This window comes from Leopardus geoffroyi, chromosome C3 (assembly GCF_018350155.1).
Source record: "Leopardus geoffroyi isolate Oge1 chromosome C3, O.geoffroyi_Oge1_pat1.0, whole genome shotgun sequence".
NCBI lineage: Eukaryota > Metazoa > Chordata > Mammalia > Carnivora > Felidae > Leopardus > Leopardus geoffroyi.
In genome coordinates this window covers 109060446-109083936 of record NC_059338.1, presented here as the reverse complement: position 1 = coordinate 109083936, position 23491 = coordinate 109060446, and the positions used below count along the sequence as shown (strand labels likewise).

General features: G+C 35.3%; 1 protein-coding gene across 3 annotated transcripts in view; it reads right to left on the bottom strand.

The window, feature by feature from the left end:
- The window catches only part of STK3 (serine/threonine kinase 3), a 285816-nt gene that overhangs the window by 184777 nt on the left and 77548 nt on the right, over positions 1-23491 (bottom strand). For all 3 annotated transcript variants that reach the window (XM_045454103.1, XM_045454104.1, XM_045454105.1), the window contains 2 exons: positions 18255-18419; positions 17577-17744 (listed from right to left, as the gene is read on the bottom strand). In XM_045454103.1, the coding sequence (XP_045310059.1) occupies positions 17577-17744; positions 18255-18419 (333 nt within the window). The remainder of the gene's footprint in view (positions 1-17576; positions 17745-18254; positions 18420-23491) is intronic.

Here is a 23491-nt window from a genome sequence, read left to right as displayed (position 1 = left end):
AGAATATAGTGGCCAAGAGGTTTCTGAATATTCTATAAGCAGCTAACCCACTACCACAGCTAACCAGTACTCCTAAACCAAGCATGCTCAGCAAAATTATTACTGCCCTTCAACCTAACTGGCCTTGCCTCAGTCCGGCAACCTTACAAAATGCTTACATTGCTTCTGCAGCAGTAAGTGATGCACTGTTAAAAATACAGCACCTGATGGTCAAGGCTTGACCGTGTTTCAAAGAATACACTTCAAATCCATTTTTCCCATGGCTAATGGCTGCATTTCACCCTCAGTCACATTCTCTTCTACCTAACTAGGGTCTTGTTTCACTGTTTATCATCCTTGGCCCTGCTCCTTATGTCTTTAACCCTCTCCCTGGATCCTCCATCTCTTCCAGAAGCAGCCTATCAAAACCTTCTCCAACTATGAGACCTTCAAACATTTTCCCTAAACTCCCTCTTCTTCTTTGCTCCCAAATACCTCAGACAGTCTACTGCTGTTGCTTCCATTTCTGTACTTCCCATTCATTCTTTGATCTCTCAGAAACTGGCCTCTGCTCCACCAAACTGAGCTACATTACTGAAAGCTAGCCATGACCTCCAATCTAATAACCTCTGCATGCTACCCAACCTACTGGCAAAAAGAAGACAAAAATTTGTTAAAAGGTCATCAATCACCTCCTTCTTAAAACTCTTCTCTCTTACCTAAAATACCATAAACTCCTAATTCTCTTATCCTCTGGCTTCTCTTTTACCTTCCGCCCCCAAATCCCCCAGTATTGGTACTTGTTATTCCGTCCTTCATCTTTTTTACCCTCTCTCCTAGGAACTTTTCAAAACTTTTCTTCTTGAAACTTTGCAAAATATTTCATAAATTCAGAACACCATCAACACAACAGACACCAGAAAGAGTCAGGTAGTTGGAGAACAATTCCACTTACCCCAAGAACTAATTAGCTGGCAACAGAGTATGCTTCCCTACTGCACATGCATAGACCAGTGCTCAAGGTTAAGAAAACCACATTTGTATGTTTTGGCAGGTAATATACTTTTCAAACAAAAAAGCATTTAAATGTTTTCTTTTTTAAATGATGGTATTGCTACAAGGAAGTATCTAACAATCTGTTCATTATTAATTGCATGTTTTCTGATATGGTTAATTATTTAGGCTTGATGCAATCACTCAGTTGATTAAGACTGCTTACTGATACGAAAGAGAATATTAAAATTATATTTTATTTTAAAAATTATAAATTTATATTTATATAAATTGCAATGTAAATTATAAATTGCAATGTATGTTATAAATTATAAATTGCAATGTAAATATCAGCTTCTAAAACTCAAAAAAATAATTTCCTCTGAAACAGTTTCTAAAATTCTATATAGAAATCTTATAGAAAAGAAACAGGAAAACAAAATTCATGGAGAACTGATAGGTTATACCTTGACTTAAAAGTTGCCATAATACTTACATTCTTTTTTTTTTTTCAATATATGAAATTTATTGTCAAATTGGTTTCGATACAACACCCAGTGCTCATCCCAAAAGGTGCCCTCCTCAATACCCATCACCCACCCTCCCCTCCCTCCCACCCCCCATCAACCCTCAGTTTGTTCTCAGTTTTTAAGAGTCTCTTACATAATACTTACATTCTTTAAAAGTATAATTTATGATACTTAATGGATAATTCATTAGTATGAAAACTTTAAACCAAGGGCATTTTCACCTACTTTAGGATTGTTGACAGGCAATGGCTTCTTTACCTAAGTTATTCCCTCTTGCCTTAAATAAAGAAATCACTCATTTTAAACCTTTATCATAAAAGCAGAATGTATATGAAATCATTTCATTTAAGTAATTTTTAAAACATTTTAAGGTTCAAAAAACTTAAAGATATGGGGAAGTTATCAAGATACAGCACTAAATGGAAAATGAAAATTACAAAACAATATGATCTCATGATTTCAATTTTAGTTAAAAAACAGTATGTTCTCATGGGCGCATATATATGTATATATGCAAATCAAACAGGAATACCATATATCAAAATGTTAACTGTAAACCTCTACGTACAACAAGGGCAAGTGATTTTTACTTTCTTCTTTTTACTTTCCTTCCTACAACAAACATGCATTACATTTGTAGCTGGGGCTCCTGGAAGAAAAATCTCTATATTCCATTCAATTTTCTGCCTTATATTTTGACAGAGTAGAAAAGCAGCATTTTCAAAAGCTGTATAGAGTGGCTTTTTAGCATTGTCAATGTCCTCATGAACCTGATCCATTAACAAATCCTCTTAATCCACTTTCAAAATATACCAGAAACCAACTACTTCTATCTTCACTCTTTCTACCATCTTCATCATAGTCACCATCATTTCTTGGTTGGTTTATACAAGTCTAGTAAACTAGTTTATGTGATTCCACCCTTATAACTCTTCAGGCTATCCTTATGTCCCTCCCCTACACAGAAATCCTTAGTGACCACTCATCTCATTCAGGATAAACCTAAGTATTTACTATAACTTTCAAGTCTCTATGATCTGTACCATGAGTTACCTGGCACACTCCCACTTCAGGACCAGTGACTTTGCAGTTAGTTGCCTCTACCTGGTATATTCTGCACCCAGATATCTTCATTTCCTTCTAGTTTTATTCAAGTGTCATTTTCTCAATGAAGAAACCTAATACATCAACCACTTCACCCCACCCCTGAGATTTCCTATCTCACTTCCTTGCTTTATTTTTTCTCCTGTAGAACTTCTTACTATCTAACATAATAGATGTTCGTATTTATTTCTTTTTTTTTTTAGTTTTATTATTTTTTCGGAGCTCATAATTTATTTGCTTAAATTCTACACTGTAATGCTCTTCTTTATTACCTCTCTTCCTCATTAGAATGTAAGCTCAATAAAGAGACATTTTCACCTTTTTTTTACTGCTACAACCTCGGCACCTAGAACAGTCACTAGTACAGAGTAGGTGCTCAGTAAACATTTGAGGAATGAATGAAATGCACTCCTGTAAAAAGCAAAGCTTCCTAGTCACAGTAATAGTTGGCTTGACAAATGTCATGAATGACAGCAACTCATTTATTCATACTCTGAAAATAAATACCAAGCATGACTTTACAGAGGGCTAGAGAGCTGAAGAAAAGCTACAGTAAATAATAATGTAGTCATATTTTCTCAAGCCTAAAAGGAGACATCTATGATCTTCCCTTCAAAATTTAGGAATAAAGTTATGATCTGATTTAATACATTAAAGAGACTCTAGGAGATTACATTTTTGTTATTGCTGATGCTAAATAAGTAAGCAATATTGTCTAAAATCATACTGTTACTCTTCTAAGTTTTCCACTAGAATATTCAATTCCAGTCTATGAGGGTGGATATAAAACTTTCCTTATGTTTAAACAAAAAACAAGCTGAATACGGTACTACTATGCACCTGAGGATCTATTATCTAAAAGATCTTCGGATATTTTATAAACATCAATCAATGCTGTGCAAAGAAAGCTAAGAGGGAATAGGCAATTAGATACTGTGAAGAAATGGAGGCAATCAGAAGAAATACAGTGGTGGCAGTGACACAAGCTAAGCAGGAGGTATGGATAATCTGGGTAAGTGCCATGGAAAAATAAATATCATGATTGGACTTGAGGCAAATGGAAACAGTTCAAATTGGCTTCGTACAGTACTCTGTGGAACATATGATGTCCATATGTCCATTACCAACAAACTGAAACATGGAAAATAACAAAAGCCAATGCTGTGATGGCTACAAGAACACACCCAGTGCCAGTCTCCACCACACTACAGCAGCATAACTTACTACAGCTGCCAGGTAAGCTGGCTAAGGAGTCAGAAGCAATAAGAAAAAGGGAAAGACCGAACTATAAACTGTTCTTTCCCTACAGAAAAAAAGCTGGGGTCTACACTAAAATGTAGAATGTGGCCACAATAAACGCTGAAAAGTGCCATTTTTAAAATTATTTTTTTTGCTATAGACAGTTTCCAAAAGTATAAAATACTTCAGAATTAAAGAGGTCAGCATTTTATCCAAAACTATAAATGATTTAAAATCCAAGAAACTAAATAAGAGTGAATCAGTACGTTAAAAAAATAATAGGAGAGAATAACAAGTTTAAAGAATTGTAAATGTGACCTTTCAAGTTTGAAATACAGACTAGAAAACTAAAATGGACCAAAAGATGTGCAGGAATCCATTGTTTTATGTGAGTGCTAAGAAGTCTCCCAAATTTTCTTTCTATATTCTCTAATGCCCAAAGTGATTCATCTTCAGGACACAACCAGAGTTGAAATAAAAGAAGTAGTGCTTACGCAAATGTCATGAAGGACCAATTTACACAGCAAAGCCAAACCTATAAAAACCTTAAAAAAGCAATATTAACATGTCAGAGCCTATCTGGTGGTCCTGATCTTTTCAACCAATCAAAGCCAGACATTTCCAGCCAGGTGAACTACATAAAAATAATCTCACCTCTAATTCAGAAATATATTGGTTGCCACTCACTGAAACTACACAGTAATAAAATCCAGCAGTTAAAAATACATAACTATTTTATAGTAAATATCAATGTCATTCCTGTTTCAACCCGACTTCCCATTCTACCCCCAAACCCCCAAACTTGAAACCAAGTACAATTTCTTGAGTAGCTGGAGTGTGGTTAAAGAAAGGAAGCTATGCTTGTTTGCATGGAATCTGCCATTTCCTCCCTGCCAAAACACTTGTTTAAAAAGTCATGTAATATTTCTATTAAATTGTAAATGCAGCCGACAAGGAAATGGCCTACTGGCAGTGTATTACCTTTGTGGCAGTGCCAACGGGCCTACAGCAAAATAGTGCACATGATAATTTCAACATGCATTCCCAAGTAACAAAATTGTGCTTTACATAAATACCACAGAACCTGAGCAAGATCCAGAAAAAGCAATGAAAATTTGCCCAAGCTTTCATGCTTGCCTATATCAATTGTATGTCATAACTAAAGCAAAATAGAAAAGCATCTACATATGTCCAGGAAGCTTGTGAAGTTAGATCATATAACCCTGGGAAAACGATTGCAACTTAAATCTGTGTATTTCTTGTTAACCACTGTAACAACTCACTAATAAAAATTAAGAAAAACTGTGGGTATCAAATGAACCAAAATGTACTAACTACATACAAGTCCTTAAAGACCATAATGCAACTTATTAACAGGAACATATGTTCAGTGTAAGCCGCAATTGTTATGTTAAATTACTTCTTCCTTTGATATCATTCATTTGATTACAGAACTTAAGAGATTCACAAACTTTCCAATTAAAATGGTGACCTTTAGTTTATAAGTCACTTACTGCAATGCTTATAAAGTCACCTCTGATCATTTATCCCTTACCTTTCATTATATAACAAAACTACATGTAATTGTGCTATGTAAATGATCCCAGATGTAATGAAGATGATTCTACTTATGTAAAAGTTATACTGAAAACAAAGTTAGTATAAAAAATAATTAATTTGTAATCAATACAGTCCTCTAGAACAGCTGAAGAATTCTATTCTTCAGGAATTTAACTAAAATACATACATTTTAAGTCAGTTATATCTTACTCATTTTTTAAAATATGCCTGTTCAACCATAATTTCAAAAGTCAAATTTGTTAGATAGCACTTCCTCCAAAAATTTTATAAATTTTTAGTTATTACATACTTGAATTACAGAGTCAACACCTGCCCTCAAATACTTTCCAGCCTCCTAACACACACACACACACACACACACACACACACACACACACACACACCCTTACATATTTATGTCTTCTAAAATTAATGCTAGCTTAGGTCTCTAACCTAAACAGTTTCTCTGACCGGTTCCAAAATAAAACAAAACTTACTGTGACCAGTATAGTAGGCCTATACAATTGCTTTTAAGACATTAAGGCTTGGCAATTATATTCCCATTAGCAAACCAAAGCTACTGTCCAGAGGCCAATGCTAAGGATGCTCACTAAGTCTTTCTGATCTTCAACAAAGGAACAGGATCTAAAGTACAAAAAAATTATATCAATTTAAAATTTAAATGTCAAATAAATAAACTAAGCTTAGTAAAAGTTTAAAAGGCAAGCTATAAGTAACGACAAGCCTTTCAAGTTGTATTTCATTAGCATTTACTTACTTTCATTTTTTAATTTATTTTACTGACTCTTATTCTAAGTTATAAGTACAACATTTATTATTGTAAGAAAGAAGAATCTGAGCCTGCCAGATTTCAGTATTTATACCAAAGAAATATCTTTGAGATAGGAAATGGAATTGAGCACATATTAACAAAAATCTTTAATGGATGCACTTATGTATAAGTCATTCTGCCAGGTTCATTTACACACACAAAGAAGAAACATACCTGCACTTAAAACTGAGATCTGGTAGGGGAAATAAGACAATTACAAAACTATGATAATACACAGTAAGTTAAAAAGTACCATAAGAAAGTCATAAGAAAAGTGATATGAGAATTCAGAGAAATAAAAGATTTTTTTAGTCAGTGATAAGGATATTTGGACAGTAACTAGACATACCTAAAACTAACCTTTCTAGAAATAAAACAGTGTGGTGGGGGAGGAATCATATACAGATGCTGTTTACATATATATTTACTCATTCCAGATTAAAATACAGAACAATGATACACTGTGATAAATAGTAAACAAAATCATATCCTAAATTTACAATATACTAAGAAACTCATTTGTGAAGCATTGGTATTATTATTGAGAGCCACAGTTCTGAACCTTTTTGGGTCACTTGAAAATTATGAACTCATAGCAGAAAAATGCACATCTGCACAAACACCAATATTAAAATACAACTTCAGGGGTCCACTGATGCCATGAATTCTCTGCCCCAGAAAAAAAGCTCATTCTAATCTCTTGTGAATCATGGTTTCCATAACTGAGCCAGTATATAGTGAAAATGAAGTAGAAAACATCAGTCTACCCTGAGGTTAGAAAAGAGAGTCCATGGGACACTTGGGTGGCTCAGTCAATTGACTCAAGACTCTTGATTTGGGCTCAGGTCATGATCTCACGGTTGTGAGATCAAGTCCTGTGTGGGGCTCTATGATGACAGAACAAAGCCTGCTTGAGACTCCCCCACTCCTCAAATAAATAAACATTAAAAAAGAAAATATAAACACTGTAAAGAAAGAAAAGAAAGAAAAGAAAAAGAAAAGGAAAAGAAAAGAAAAGAAAAGAAAAAAAGAAAAGAAAAGAAAAGAAAAGAAAAGAAAAGAAAAGAAAAAGGAAAGGAAAGGAAAGGAAAGGAAAGGAAAGGAAAGGAAAGGAAAGGAAAGTCATGTATCTCTGCCTTAATGGACTCGTTCTATCTTGCTTTATAAATACAAGTTACAATCCAATTCTGGGTCACAAAATCAATTCAGATTACCTTTTTTGTTTAATGAAAGTATGAAGTAGAAGATTCACACACCTGAAACAAATTGTACATAAAACAGTACTTATCTATACATGTGCAAAATGGGTCACAACACAAAACATATTTTATGGTATGGACCACAGTCAAAAAAAAAGTGTCAAATGCCAATGCCACCATTTAATTATTAATAAATCATTGTAAAATGTGTACTGTAAACGTTCCTAAATACAGAGAAATACTGCCTTTGCCGATATCCTACGTTAAAATCCTGAAAAGATGGATTCTAGCATAATTCTTTCAATAATTCTCAAGAATTCTTTAAAGCATGATTCTTTCTTAATGATTCCTTCTCTAAGCAATACTTAATGTAAACATGACTTCAAAACGACAATTCATATTCATGTAATTTGTATGTCAGTAGGAAGATGAGGACTGCTTCCTCAACAGTGACCAAACTATTCATGTTTACAAAGCACATGGCAACACAACACCAACAGCAAGGTTTGAATCTAAGTCGACAGTGGGAATTGGTCTTTCCTGTGAAACCCTCAGGGGTGACCCCCCAGCAGGCCTAAACAAGAAAAGAAGAGATCTATTTATTCTGTTCTCTTTGTTTGTTCGTCTCTTCAAGAATAATAACTCTGACTGGACAGAAATATGTTGAAAGTGTCACTGTAATAAACCTTAATCCCCAATTTAGGGGCTGGAATGTCTGATACTCCCACATGTACAGGACCACAGGGCAGAAGAACTCTAACTTTCAAATAGAGTGAAAAACCATATGCCCTGGAAGTAGTATTGAAATCCTCCAATGATCCAATTTGTCCCACTCCTCCAGATCCTTGGCTATATCTGATCTAAAAGTAATGGTTAACAGAATAAAGTATCACTTACTTAATCAGGCAGAAAAACGTAGGGAACAGACAAGGAGTAAGAAAGCCAATATTAAAAGAAAGAAAAGCACAGGGAAAGCAAAGCAAATGTGGGGAGAGGACCATGTGAGCATTCATGTGCGTGCACTGTCAGGGGACAGGGAACAAAGTAAAGGCAACAGTGAGAGAGAGAAAAAAAAAAAAGGAAGATGAGGATAAGTTCAAAGGAGAAAAATAAGTGAGGTATGTAATGACAAAATAATAAAACTTATATTTATAGTCTTATGATCCTATATAATTTGTAATATACATACATATAATTGAAGTTTTTACAGTGTATGGTCTCATACTCTAGACAACTGAATATATTTATCTACGCCGCTCTCCCCACAACAGAAAGCTAAATAATTTTACCATTAGAACGCCAGTTCCACCGGACTGGAAGTTCCAAGGGAATAGGACACACGCCTGCTCTGCTTACCACTACATCCTCAAAGTCCGATCAGCAAATGATAAATGTGCACTAAGCATGTATAGAAGGAGATAAAGGAAAGAGGAACGTACAGGAAGAAAATTCCAGGGTACTTTCTTCAAAAATCACACACCCATACTTAAATGACATTTAGTTTCGACACAAAATAAGCAATGTAGTAAGTATAACAGATCTATACTCCAAGTAGTCTAAAAGTCAAATTCCCTGTCTCCACATTAGAACATGCATTTCTTATACTTTAACATTAATACCAAATCAAAAATATTTTAATATTATGGATTAAATTTATATTACTACTAAAATGAGTATGTCCCCCCATAAAAATATACACAATTACAAGGTAGATAAGTTTGAAAAGTGTTATTCTCATTACTAAAGGAGTCATTAAACATTTTTTTTCAGTATTTATTTTTTTTCCAATATATGAAATTTATTGTCAAATTGGTTTCCATACAACACCCAGTGCTCATCCCAAAAGGTGCCCTCCTCAATGCCCACCACCCACCCTCCCCTCCCTCCCACCCCCCATCAACCCTCAGTTTGTTCCCAGTTTTTAAGAGTCTCTTATGCTTTAGCTCTCTCCCACTCTAACCTCTTTTTAATTATTTTAAAAATAATAATTTAAAATGATTTGCACCTATTAAATATTTACACACCTTCATCAGAACACACCTACTGCCCAAATACAGTAATATATATAAATACAAATAAGCAACCCTCTATTTGTAGACCAGTAAGTCATTTGCATGTAAACAGGAAGTAAAAACCATTTGACTCAAAGATCTCCCAATAGACTGATTATGAAGGAAGAATTACAAAGGGACTTAGAGTATTAGACTTGGGGTGCAAAGAATAATAGGGGACAGCTGGAAGGATAATAAAAGCAGTAAAAAGTCAAATGATTGAGAGATCTCAGCCAGCAAATAGAAATAAAGCAGATTAATACCATAGAAAAGTCAATAAAAATGAGAACAGAAACTTAACAACAAAAAACAACCAACCCAATTTTCTTCACATAGGATATACCAATGGAAAGATACTCAACATCACTGGTTACTTGGGAAAAACAAATCAAAACCGAGATACCTGTTCACACTCACTAGGATGACTATTACCAAAAAGACAGAAAGTAAATGTCAGAAAGAATGTGGAAAAACTGGAACCACTGGAAATAACTGCTGGTGAGAACGTAAAATGGTACAGCTACTGTGAAAAAACTACAGAAGTTACCCCCAAAATTATACATAATATAATCCAGCAATCCCCATTCCGGGTATACACCCATAAGAATCAAAAGCAGTCTCAAAGAAATAATTGTATACCCGTGTTCACAGTAGCATTATATACAACAGCCAAAATGGGAAAGCAACCCAAGTGTCAGTCAGTGGACGAATAGATAAACAAAGTGTGGTATATACATACAAGAGAATATTATTCAGCTTTAAAAAGGAAGGAAATGCTGACACATGGTACAACATGAATGAACCTTTAAAACATTATGCTGAGTGAAATAATTCAGACACAAAAGGACAGATATTGCATGATTCCACTTCTATTAGGTACTCAGAACAGTCAAACTCATAGAGACCAAAATGCTGTGGGGAAGAGATAATGAAGAGCTACTGTTTAATGGGTACAGAGTTTCAGTTTGGGATGATAAAATTTTCTGGAAATGGATAGTGTGATTGTTACACAACAGCATGAGTGTACTTAATGCTGCTGAATTGTATACTTAAAAGTGATTAAAATGATAAATGTTATGTTCTGTATATTTTACCACAATAAAAAAAAATTGAGAACAGAAAGACTAGGAGATATTAGTCCTAATATTAGTCACTATTAATCTTAAACTGTATATAATTTAAAAGGAGAGAAAAAATTATAGAAGGTGTAGTGGTTGAAAGGTAGCCCCCAAAAGATGTGTCCTTGTCACGATCCCCAGAACCTCTGAATGTGACCTCATTTGGAAAAGAAAGGTAGTTGCAGATGTAATGTCAAGGAACTGAAAGGAGGCTATCACCCTGGATTATCCATGTAGTCCCTAAAAACAATGACAAGTGTCCTTTTAAGAGACAGACAGAGGGAAATTTGAGGAGAAGGTAATGTGAAGATGTAGGCAGAGATGGAACAATGCAGTTACAATTCAAGGAACGCCAAGGATTGCCAGCAGCCACCAAAAGCTAGAAGAGCGAAGAATGGATTCTCTCTTAGAGCCTCTGGAAGCAGAGCAACGCTGTGAACACCCTGATTGTGAAAGAATACATTTCTGTTGTTTAAAGCTACCAGATTTCTGGTAATTTATTGAGACGGCCCTAAGAATCTATTGTGGGGGTAAAAAGATAAAATAAAAAGTAAGAAAGTGAGCCTTGTAAGCATAGAACAAGTCATTCAAGCCAAAATTTAGCTATGAAAGCCAAGAGGAAAAGAGGGTACCTGGGCTTCACCATCAAGCCACGTGACGTCCGTGAACATGAGTGCTGACGGCAAACTGCTGAGGCCAGCCTCCCATCCTGGGCAGGGCAGGAGTGAGGTTTGCCTGCATGCTCCTGGCCAGGCGTATGGGGAATCTGGAGCAGCACATCCACAGGGTCAGACCACAGAGGACGACTGCACCCTGCTATCTCAGGCTTTAAGACAGAGGCTTTCAGCCAGGATGTTTCTGTGAATTAACAGTCCCATATTCCTTCATCTACTCCTAAATAAAATGAAGATACCTGTCTTTTGCTCGTCATGTTAAATGCCTATAGGGAATCTTCCAAGAGGCAGTGCCTGCACCCCACACTAAGACGGGCCAGCTATCTACTGAGCCATATACAGCAGGGACTGGGAGAGGGCAGATGTGTAAATATGCCAGGTGGGGCATTACTCAACTACCACCCCTCCTCAAGCCTAGTCTTCTAGAATTCAGCCAAATTTGATCATTAATTAGACAGGAAGGAGGTTATTGGTTCATTTTTATTTATAAAAAATGGATAACTCAGTTTCACTCCTTTGATGGAGATTTAATATCTCCTTTTTTTTAAAGAAATCTTGTTGGATCAGGAGTATACCTGGAGTATACTTGTAAAAGTAGTAGTGCCATGTGATTTGAGGTAGAGGCAAGCTACTGTGTGTTTTGTTTTTTAATATGCAGTATAGAGGGTGATTTTTTCCTAATGTCTGTGTTTACTTTGCATGTACTGGATCATTTATTTCATGTATTAAAACGCACTATTTCCCCAAAAGGGGTAGGAGTAAAGAGGCAAGTTGTAAAAACCAGCAAGGTTAAGGTAAGAAAGATAACATCGTTTTCAAAAACATTCATCAAAAGTAACTTTTCTGTGTTGAAATTATCTACAGGGTTCTTTCTTCATAAGTAAGTGATGTAAGGATATAGGGAGACAGACGGAGAGACAAAGAGAGATCTTTTTTTAGTCTAAAGTAATTCCTAATTTACTCTTAAACAGATTGTCAAGCTGTATTTAAGTTGAATTTCCTGAAAATTGCCATTTAAATGCCTCCAATTGTCTCCTTAAGTTACATTTGACAAGTCTTCCTAAAATATACAATATATGTCTACATTTTATCTTTAAAAGGTAATAAACATTCATATTGTGTTGTGTAGAAGTACAATTCTTAGTTTGATTTTTATTTTCTTTCCTTCAGTTGATGCCAAGCTATCTTCAGTCATAGTACTTGCTCTCTCAAACAGTTCTTAGTCTGACTCAAACACTTCTGTCCTTACCCCTTTCTCTATGCCAAGCAATGGGTAATCAAACACAAAAGACTGTAAAACAAAAGAAATCAAAACCAAAACTGTATTTAAAAGAATCAACAGGGTCTTAGTGATGTCTATGAAACAAAGTGCCTGGGTTTGGTAGTGGGGTACAGGGACAGACATTTAAAAAATAATACTATTCACTCATTTCCTGATTATTTGCTAATTATATTTCCTATAGAGCTGACAAAGAGGTAGATCTCCAAAGAAGTATGTGGTTAACCAAATTCAAAATTAAAATTTTAAATCCCTTTGTTTATTTAACTGACCAAAATTAATTCAGTTTCTTTATATTTAACTTTTTAAAATAAACTGGATTTTGATAAAACTTGTTTCATTTAACATTTTGAGTTTTACTTCCATCTGTTGTTATTCCTTAATCTGTCATTACTGCTTAATTTTAATCTATTTGCTGGATGTAAATTCATAACCACATTTTCATCCTTTTCCTATTTACAAAGCTTTACATGTTTTAATGTGATTTCATCATTGCCTTTTACTAGACAGATAATTATTACTCTTACCACAGCAAAGATATAATCTGTACACACTACAAGTTTCTCTTTTAAAAAGAGAGAGAAAGCAAGCTGTATAAAAACTAACAAATTAGTATCCCTTGCCATCAAACAAATCCAGTGTTTTTAGTAGCTCTTTTTATTAGGAAATTCCTCCATGAATATCTATATCCCCAATACTTCTTATTCTCCCTGAGGAATGATTAAAGATAAGCATCAATCTTTGACCAATGATAAACCAAAGTGTATAAAACAAATGACCTCAGCCTTCACACCTTCAAAAGACCCATTTCCAATTCACTATCAAGTTCCAATTTGATCGCTTTCACTTTCTAATTTAGTGCCATCTTTAAGTTCTTCATATCCCTCAGGCTATGCCACTCAAAACATATGTCCTACAAAAAGCTTAATCAGTGAAAGCCACGATATTAATTTGTGGCTATTTAGGCAGGAGCAACTCCATTCTAACTTATCAAAAATGGATGCATCTCTTCTTGACCCGAATTTTTGCTGGCCGAAGCAAGCACGACCTGGGTCTCAAGCAGGCCGCCTGGAGCCTGGGCATACTAGAAGGACGGTATGTCTGAGAATAAGACTAGGAAACCAACACCCAGTTCACTCAGTCAGCCTTGTTGTTCCTATGACATACCTCTAGAGGGTAGGCATAGTGGGAAGGGCTATCATCTTGTAACAACAGCCAAAGGGAATTGCAGAAGGACTAGGATGTGGAGGCTAGGGAAGCTGGCCTACCACATCCTAACTAGCGTCCTGTTCCAGATAGCCAACTAAATGCAGTAAATTATATACTATCCTTTACTTATCTTAAAAGAACTAGCATTCTTTGCCTCCATCTGTTGTAGTGGTCTTTCCATCACTCACATCCTCATTCCACTGTGACAACTTTATAAACTATTGGTAATCTCATAAGCCAACATTGCTACAAAAAAAAAAAAAAATGGCAAGGAACATGAAAAATTTGCCCATATTTCTTCCCACTCTGAAAAATTTAGAAGGCTCCTATTTTAACATAATAATTATAATTATGAAATTAAAATGTTTGCTGATTTTTATTTTTGCTAGCCACTCCTTCATCTGCATAGAGTTGATATATAAACACAAAAGATATTTCTTTTTTGTCAAGGCAAGAAATGGACTAGCATGAATTCATCTCTCAGTTCTGCCATTTATAAGCTGTATCATCTTAACAAAAAACGTAATTTTTTAAGTATCCATTTCACCCAATCCACTCATTAAAATGGAGATTAAAATATGTATTTTGGGGCTCCTGGGTGGCTCAGTCAATGGGCATTGACTTTGGCTCAGGTCATGATCTCACATTCCATGGGATTAAGCCCCATGTCAGGCTTTGAGCAGACAGCATGGAACCTGCTTGGAATTCTCTCTCACTCTCTCCCTGCCCTTCCCCCACTTGCACTTTCTCTCTCTCAAAATAAATAAACTTAAAAAACATAATTATTTCACGGAGTGGTTAAAGTGAGAAAATTGTTTAATTAAAAACAGAAAACTTCAGGGATGCCTGGGTGGCTCTGTCAATTGAGCGTCTGACTCTTGATTTCAGCTCAGGTCGTGATCCCAGGGTCATGGTATCAAGCCCCAAGTCAGGCTCTACACTCAGCTTGAGATTTTTTCTCTCTCTCCCTCCCCTTGCCACTCCCCCACTAACAAGCACTCACATGCTCTCTCTCTAAAAAAAAGGAAACTTCACTATTTCACTCACTAATCTGAGTTTCATATACAGCCAACTCTCTTATACCTTAACTACAGCTTTACTGGCTCTCTAATAACACTGAGATTCTGAAATAATCGGTTTGGGTCAGGGCCCAGGCATCAGTATTTTTTCAAAGCTCTCCAGGTAACGGCTACGTAGGAAGTGTGAAAAACACTGTCTAGCTCCCTGATCCGTTCATTTCCTATACCCTCTCCTCTCTTTTCAGGTTATACCCCATTGTCACCACCAGAACAACTCTCTCAACAGCATCCTTCAATGCCCTGGAGCCCCATCGTTTCGAGACACTCATTCATTTCACCTCAAACCTGAGCTCAAGGCCATAATGTGCTGTACTCCACTGCTGAGCACTGCTAGAGCAAGGCTAGAGCAAAGAACTGTATTGGTGACAATACAATTCTCACTTTCCAACTTTGGCTGTGTCCTCAACAATCCTTTTTTCTCTCTTGGACAGCTCTTACTTTTTTCCTCCCACCCAACCTCCCACCAAACTAAACTTTGATGAGCAGTAAATACTATTAATTTTATCAAAATTCTACCCTTGAATACATACCTTTTTAATATTCTTTATGCCAAATGAGAAATGCACACAAAACACTTGCCTCGCATACAGAAGAACGGTGATTATCTTGAGGAAAAGCACTTGTGTGACAGAACTGCAAGGCAAACAAGCTGCAACTTGTTACTAAGGAACAACTGACAGAAAAGCGATGGCAATTCAGACTTGGACATAGGACTGACATCTTTTCAAAAATGAACCGTGTGAATCTGTCATTTCAAGGAAACTGTCGTATTTGCCGCCAATGATAAAATGTGAGCTTTGGAAAACTTGTACCCACCACGTGACCTTAACAGCTTCTCAGTACTTGCAGTTCATACTCTCATTTGTACAAAGCAGTTCACAAACATGAGAAAAGTTAAATGATGATAACACAATTTAAGTAGCAACTTAAAACCATACTGTTTGGAAATGCACAAGGCGACACTTGATAAACTGTCCAAAGAACTTGCAGAGCCCAGAATTGCCTATATACAAATTATGAGGAAAACAAGAAATTTACTTAGGTGGTGGCTACCAAGGAAGGCTCTATATAGAAATAATATCTGAGCTGAGACTTGAATGAGTAGGATTTAGACTGGTAGGAAAAAAGTGAGATAGACCGATGACTGATAGACAGAATTTTAAAGAGAAATACTGTCTTCAAGTATATTTTTGCTATTTCACATGTGTTAATTCAAACTGCCAAATGATACTTTAAGATCCTAGAAGTCGGGAACCACATATTACAACTATTAACTATCAGACAGACTACTTCAGGGTCAAATTTAATACGTTCATCTTTGTGGTTAGAAAAAAAAGATCTACACAAGGAGGAAACAGAACAGTAATAATCTAAGTCCTAGGTTAAATCTCAGCTCTGGCACCTGGCTAGGTTGCCTTGGATAATTCAGGTAACCTCATTAACTCAAATTCAAATACACCTAGTTTGAGGATCACCCTAAAAACATCATAACTAAAAGTACTAAAGATAACTAATAATCAGAAAAGAAATGAGAATCTGTGTTGCTGGTTTCATGCTGATCTTGTCATTTTTTATTATTTTGCAAACGAACAATTCATGTCATTTTTATTTTTCACCTTAAAAGAAATTAATATACACCAGGAAGATGATACATATTATATATAATTTTATTACTGGAAGAATTCTCTTTAAAGTGGGAGACAGACTTTTAAATATTTTCAGCACAGTACACTATTACTTATATTACTGAAATTCAATCCACAATAATACTGTATATCAGAAATTAATTCCAATTTATTCTTCTTCAGATGTTCCAAAATACTACATTCTCTTTCCTCCCATCTATTTACTTCACACATTTCTCCAGTCAACCTGACGCCATCTTTTCTTCTCTATACACACACACTCACTCTCTCTCTCTCTCTCTCTTTCTCTCTCTCTCTTTCTCTCTCTCTTCATTCTTCTATCTTTTCTTCTTGAGGTGATTCCATCCACTAGAGGGCAATAAGTTCACAAACACAGATGTACTTCTCAATAATGAATTGAGATTCACATATGAAAAAACCTAAGAACTGTATCACCACAAACCCTGAAGCACAGGCAATTAGACTTGAATATGTAAGGTACATACTTCAAACTCAAAAAAATCATCCTGGAAAAGGGAGTTCACAGAAGTGTATAATAATGTTCAAAAAAGGAATTCCAGTTTCTCACTAAGACAACTAAAGAAATAAGATTAATATGCTTACAGGTACATAGCAATATTACAAATCATGATTTTTAAATATTAATTTCAGATGAGAGAAGAAAAAAAGGAAAACCAAAAACACAGAAAGGTAGAATCCACAGGGTGGGTAGAAAAGTGAGAAATGATTTTTCCAAGGCCTCTACTGCTGCACTGAGAAAACAATGGATGGATTAAAGAATATAGTGGATTTACCAACCCTTTCTTCTACTGAAAAGCAAGGGAATATTTTACACGTATAGTTTGGGGGAGGAAAATGGTGACTGTAGAGGGACATATAGCCTTCACTTCTTTTCTCACAATTAAGGATGTGGGGGGAGAAAAGTTAATATTGATAACCTTTAACAGATAATTTTACTGTTTTTTGCACAGAATCTAAATTCAAATCAACTTATTTAATCTGTATTTATTTATTTACGCTGACATTACAAAAAATGCAAAATTTATATAACATCAACATTTTTAGCAAACCATCATTTTCTTACCCTCATTGGATGTATATCAGCATAAGGTGGTTTTCCTTCAGCCATTTCTATAGAAGTAATGCCAAGGGACCAGATGTCAGCCACACAGTTATAGCCTATTTCTTGAATAACCTCAGGAGCCATCCAAAACGGAGTTCCTATCACAGTGTTGCGTTTTGCCATTGTATCCTGCAAAAACATCACACAGATATAAATACTACTACAAAAACACAAAGGAAATCTGTCAACATATTCTTTAAACTGTATAGTGAAACTCTCAATTACTACAGATTGTATCTGAAATTGACAATTTTCTTAGAATTTCAACTAGAGCTCTGACAGGACATTTTTAAGAATTTTGAATTCTGTAATAACAAAGAATCCACAAGAAACTTATCTCCACCTTCATTAAAGATAGTCATAAAACAGTACTGTAACAATAAAAGCTATAGAAATGGATCAATATAGCTTTCCTTTTTAAACATTCAAGCATTTCAATTACATTTTTTCATATTCATTCAACATCTCTTAAGTTGTAAATAAAAGTAATAAATAATACTTAAATTATGGATCCTTCTCCCCAAGAACAATGTAGTTACATATTTCTTCCCATTACCCCCTCTAAAAAGTTATCAACATTTAGTCGCAATCAAACCTGGACATATAAGCCAAAAGAGTGTCCAAAATTACTGCACTTACCGTTAACTGACCAGCCACTCCAAAATCAGCCAATTTTGCATGTCCTTCTGTATTGAGGAGAATATTTCCAGCTTTTATATCTCTGTGTATTTTTCTCATGAAGTGCAAATATTCTAGTCCTTTCAAAGTAGATTTAAGAATAGTTGCAATTTCATCTTCTGTTAACTGGAAAGAAATATTTGTAAAACTAGAATGAAAAACCATGCTAGATAAACTCTTACAAAAGAGCACTGGTAACTAATCCTTCTTTCTAATGACCACTAAACCTCTAGGAAAAGGCTAAAAGATAAAGAACTGGGGGAGATTCCTGGGTGGCTCAGTCAGTTGAGTATCCGACTCTTGGTTTCAGCTCAGGTCATGATCTCACGGTTCGTGTGTTCAAGCCCCACATTAGACTCTGCACTGACAGCATAGAGCTTCTTGGGATTTTGTCTCTCCCTTTCTCTTCCCCTCCCCTATTCACGTACTCTTTCTCTTTCTCTCTCTCTCTCTCTCTCTCTCTCAAAATAAATAAATTGAAAAAATTGAAAGAAAAACTGGGAACTTCTTTTTCCTCACAAATATTCTTTGTCACTCTTACTACATGTTTTATTGATGAAAAATTTTTTCAATATTAAATTTGCCCTTTCCTTAAAATTAGTGATGTCATTCCTAAAGCACATAGCCTCTCCCAAAAATCCTTGTGACCCTAAGAAATCACTATTTCCCACATCTTCTGACACTGAGGTAGCAATATCACAGCTACTTGTCCTGAAAGTAAATTCAGACATTCTTCTCTGTGATGTTGCTAATTCTTGATGAAAAAGAAAATCAACAGTTTTACACAAAGGAAAGGAAACAAAGGTGGCTTGCCAAGAGTCTCCTGCATGAAGTGATTATGCCCATACCACTCCTCCTCTTCTAACCGAGTCATGTCTAAACCCACCCAAATCCTGGATTTCTGGCCATAAGAATGAGAACTCAAAAATGAAAATACCAGAGAAAGACTAGGAAAATGGAAACACAAACTAAGGTTATCAGGGAGAGGATAAGAGGGGAGAAGGGAGAAAAGGTGGTCAAGGAAAGAAGTGGGAAAGGAAACATTCTCAGTAGCTATGGCAATAGAGCCAGATCTCTACCAGCCTTTATGCTAATCATTTTCCATGCATTATCTTATTTATCCTTACGACAACTCTCCAAGATATATACTATTTTTACCAGCAACTGACAAATGAGGAAATTATTGCATTGAGGTTCAGTAAATTCCTTCTCCTCATATACAAGATGGAACTAAGATTTGAGCCCTTGTCTGATCATAACCTATGCCTCTCTTGACAAGCCTTGCCCAAGTGCCACTTATGAAAGCCTCTATTTTAAATATACCCACATAATAATAAAAGTTCATGACAATAAAATCTACTTCTCCCTAAAAGTACAACCAGCAAATATAACCCGAACATAAGCTGATGGAAGATGGGAGGAGGGGAGTTCCAATTTATACAAAGATAGAGGACACTACTCTATTTGAGAAAGAAGAAAAGAAGGAAAATTCAAATACCCAACAATGGGATAAAAGGAAGACACAGTACAAATTAAAATTATAAAAATATTATACTACAAAGCTGTAGTAATCAGAACAGTATGGTACTGGCACAAAAAGACATATATATCAATGGAATAGAATAGAAATCCCAGCAATAAAGCTACATGTTTGTGGTCAATTAATCTACATCAAAGGACTCATGAATATACAATGGGAAAGAGACAGTCTTTTCAACAAATGTTACTAGGAAAACTGGACAGATAAATGCAAAAGAATGAAACTGGGCCACTTTCTTACACTATAAACAAAAATAAACTCAAAATGGATTAAAGACCTAAATGTGAGCCCTGAAACCATAAGATTCCTAGAAGAAAACAGTACATAATTTCTTCCACATCACCATAGAAACCTCTTCCTGGATACATCTCCTCTGGCAAAGGAAACAAAAGCAAAATTCAACTATTGGGGCTACATCAAAAGAAAAAGCTTTTGCAGAGAAAAGGAACCATCAACAAAACAAAAAGGCAACCTACTGAATGAAAGAAGATATTTGCAAAAGATATATCCAATAAGGGGTTAATATCCAAGATATATAAAGAACTTATATAACCCAACACATGCGCACATGCACACACACACACACATACACACACACACACACACACACACACACACACACACACAAAACAAAACAAATAATCCAATTAAATATAGGCAGAGGAGCTGAACAGACAGTATTCCGAAGAAGAAATACAGATTGCCAGCAGACACATGAAAAGATACTCAACATCACTAATCATCAGGGAAATGCAAATTAAAACCACAACGAGACATCACTTTATACCCACCAGAATGGCTAAAATAAAAAACACAAGAAATAATACTGGTGATGATGTAGAGTAAAAGGAACCCTCATACACTGTTAGTGGGAATGCAAATAGGTACAGCCACTGTAGAAAACAGTATGGAGTTCCCTTAAAAAAATTAAAAATAGAATTACTATATGATCCAGTAATACCACTAATGGGTACTTACCCAAGGAAAATGAAAACACTAATTCAAAAAAATATATGCAACCCTATGTTTATTGTAGCATTAAGTATCCATTCATATCTCTTTCTCTCTCTTTCACACACACACACACACATACACACACACACACATGAATATTACTCAGCCATAAAAAAGAATGAAATATTGCCAACTGCAACAATAACATACATGGACCTAAAGTACATAATGCTAAATGAAAATAAGTCAGAGAAAGACAAACACCGTATGATTTTACTCATGTGTGGAATTTAAGAAACAAAACAAATGAACAAGCAAAGAAAAAAGAAACCAAAAAAGCCAGACTCTTAAATACAGAGAACAAACTGGTGGTTGTCAGAGGGGAGGTGGCAGTGGGGAATCAGGAAATGTGTAGAATTGTTGAATCATCATATTGTACAACTGAAACTAATATAATACTGTATGTTAGTTATACTTGAATAATTATTCATATATATTTATACACACACACATATATAAAGACTATGTAGAATGTGAAAATAACTATTGGAAGAAGTTTGTTTTAACTGCCACCAATGGCACAGTGGTTCATGTCTCATTAAGAAACAACCTGGGGACAACTGGATATTCACAAGCAAAAAAATGAAGTTGGACCCCTACCTCACACCATATATAAATAGAGTTTACTCAAAATAGATCAACAACTCAACTATGAGTTAAAACCATAAAACATAGGGGTAAATCTGCATGGCTATTGGTTTGGCAATGGATCATTAGGTGTGATATCAAAAGTACAAGCAGCAAGAGGAAAAATGATAAATTAGACTTCATCAGAATCAAAAATTTTGTGCATTAAAGGATATTATTAAGAAAGTGAAATGACAACCTACAAAATGGGAGAAAATATTTGCAAATCATACATCTGATAAGGGTCTAGTATCCAGAATATAAATAACTCTTTCAACTCAACAAATGACTCAATTTAAACATGACAAAGGACTTAGACATTTCCCCCACAAAAGATATACAAATGGCCATATGTGAAAAGACAGATGTTCAACATAATCATCATTAGTCATTAGGAAATGCAAATCAAAGCCACAATGAGGTACCATTTCACACCCACTAGTGTGGCTATAATAAAAAAAATAGAAAACAGTGTTGGCAGGGATATGAAGAAACTGGAGCTCTTGGACACTGGTGGTGAGAATGTAAAATGGTGCAGCTTCCATGTAAAACAATGTACAGTTCCTCAAAAAGTTAAAAATAATTAAACACAGAATTATCATGTGACCCAGCAATTCCATTCCTAGGTATATATTCAAAATAATTGAGAACTAGTACTCAAACAATGTATGTACAGGAATGTTCATAACAGTACTATTCACAATGGCTGAAAGGTTAAAACAATACAAATGTCTATCAACAGATGAATGGATAAACAAATTATGGTATATACATGCAATAGAATATTACTCAGCCATAAAAAAAAGAGTAAAGTCCTGATACATGCTACATTGTGGATGGACTTCAAAAACATTATGCTAAGTAAAAGAAGTCAGAACAAAAGGGCACATATATGACTCCATGTATATGAAATATTCACAACAGGTGAATCCTCAGAGAAAGAAAGCAGATTGGTGGTTGCCAGGGGCTGAGGCAGGATAAGAAAAACAAGGAACAGTGGCTTACTGAGTTTGAGGTGATGAAAATATTTTGAAACTAGACAGAGGTGGTGATTATACAACATTGCAAATACACTCATACCACTCATTAAAATGGCTAATTTTATGCTATGTCAATTTCACCTCCATTAAACAAAACCCTGACGTGAAAATTCCTAAACAAATTGGGAGACAGTTTACATATAACATTAATATATAACATCATAAATGTATTGTACATGTCTATTTGTAGTACTTGAACAATGTGCTGGCTTTGGATAAATTAGTTTTATCAAAACAAACAAACAAACAACTTGGACCTCCTTCCCCTAACCTCTGAGGTCCCAACTTGCCCTAATCCTTTCCAAATTAAAACACTCTAAGACTACCCCAAACCAACTCTCAATCCTACACTCTTCAGTGGTAATGTAAGAATGTGACTTACTTGATAAATCCACTCTAGTACAAGATACCTGATCCAGAATGCCATTTATTCATTCAATAAATACTTACCAAACACCAATAGCATGCCAGGAATTACACTAGTTGCTGGGGATACAACAGTGAATAAACCAAGCAGCATCCTTTCTCTCATGGAACTTATATTCTACGAGGAAGGGATAATTTGATGATAATATGATAGAAAATAGGATAGTGCAAGAAAATATCAGTGATGATTACTATCAGGACAAGAAAATACAAAGCTATTGACAGAGAATGACTGAGAAAGGCTCTTTAGCATAGACATCAAAGAAAGCCTGAGAGACATTTCTGAAGTCTTAAATGACATAAGAGAGCTAAACATGTGATTGGCTATCTGGGAATATGACATTCCACCCAAAGGAAACAAGAAACACCATGATTCAGGAAAAAAGCCTCCTACATTTGAGTTCAAGAAAAAAGGCTGAAGTTTAGTGAGTTAGAAGAACAGTAGTTCTAGATGAGATCTGGGAGACATGTAAAAGCACAAGGCTTCATAAGCCATGGATATGGAGTCTGGGTTATTTGAAAATTCTAGTACTACCAGGAACTTATTCTCT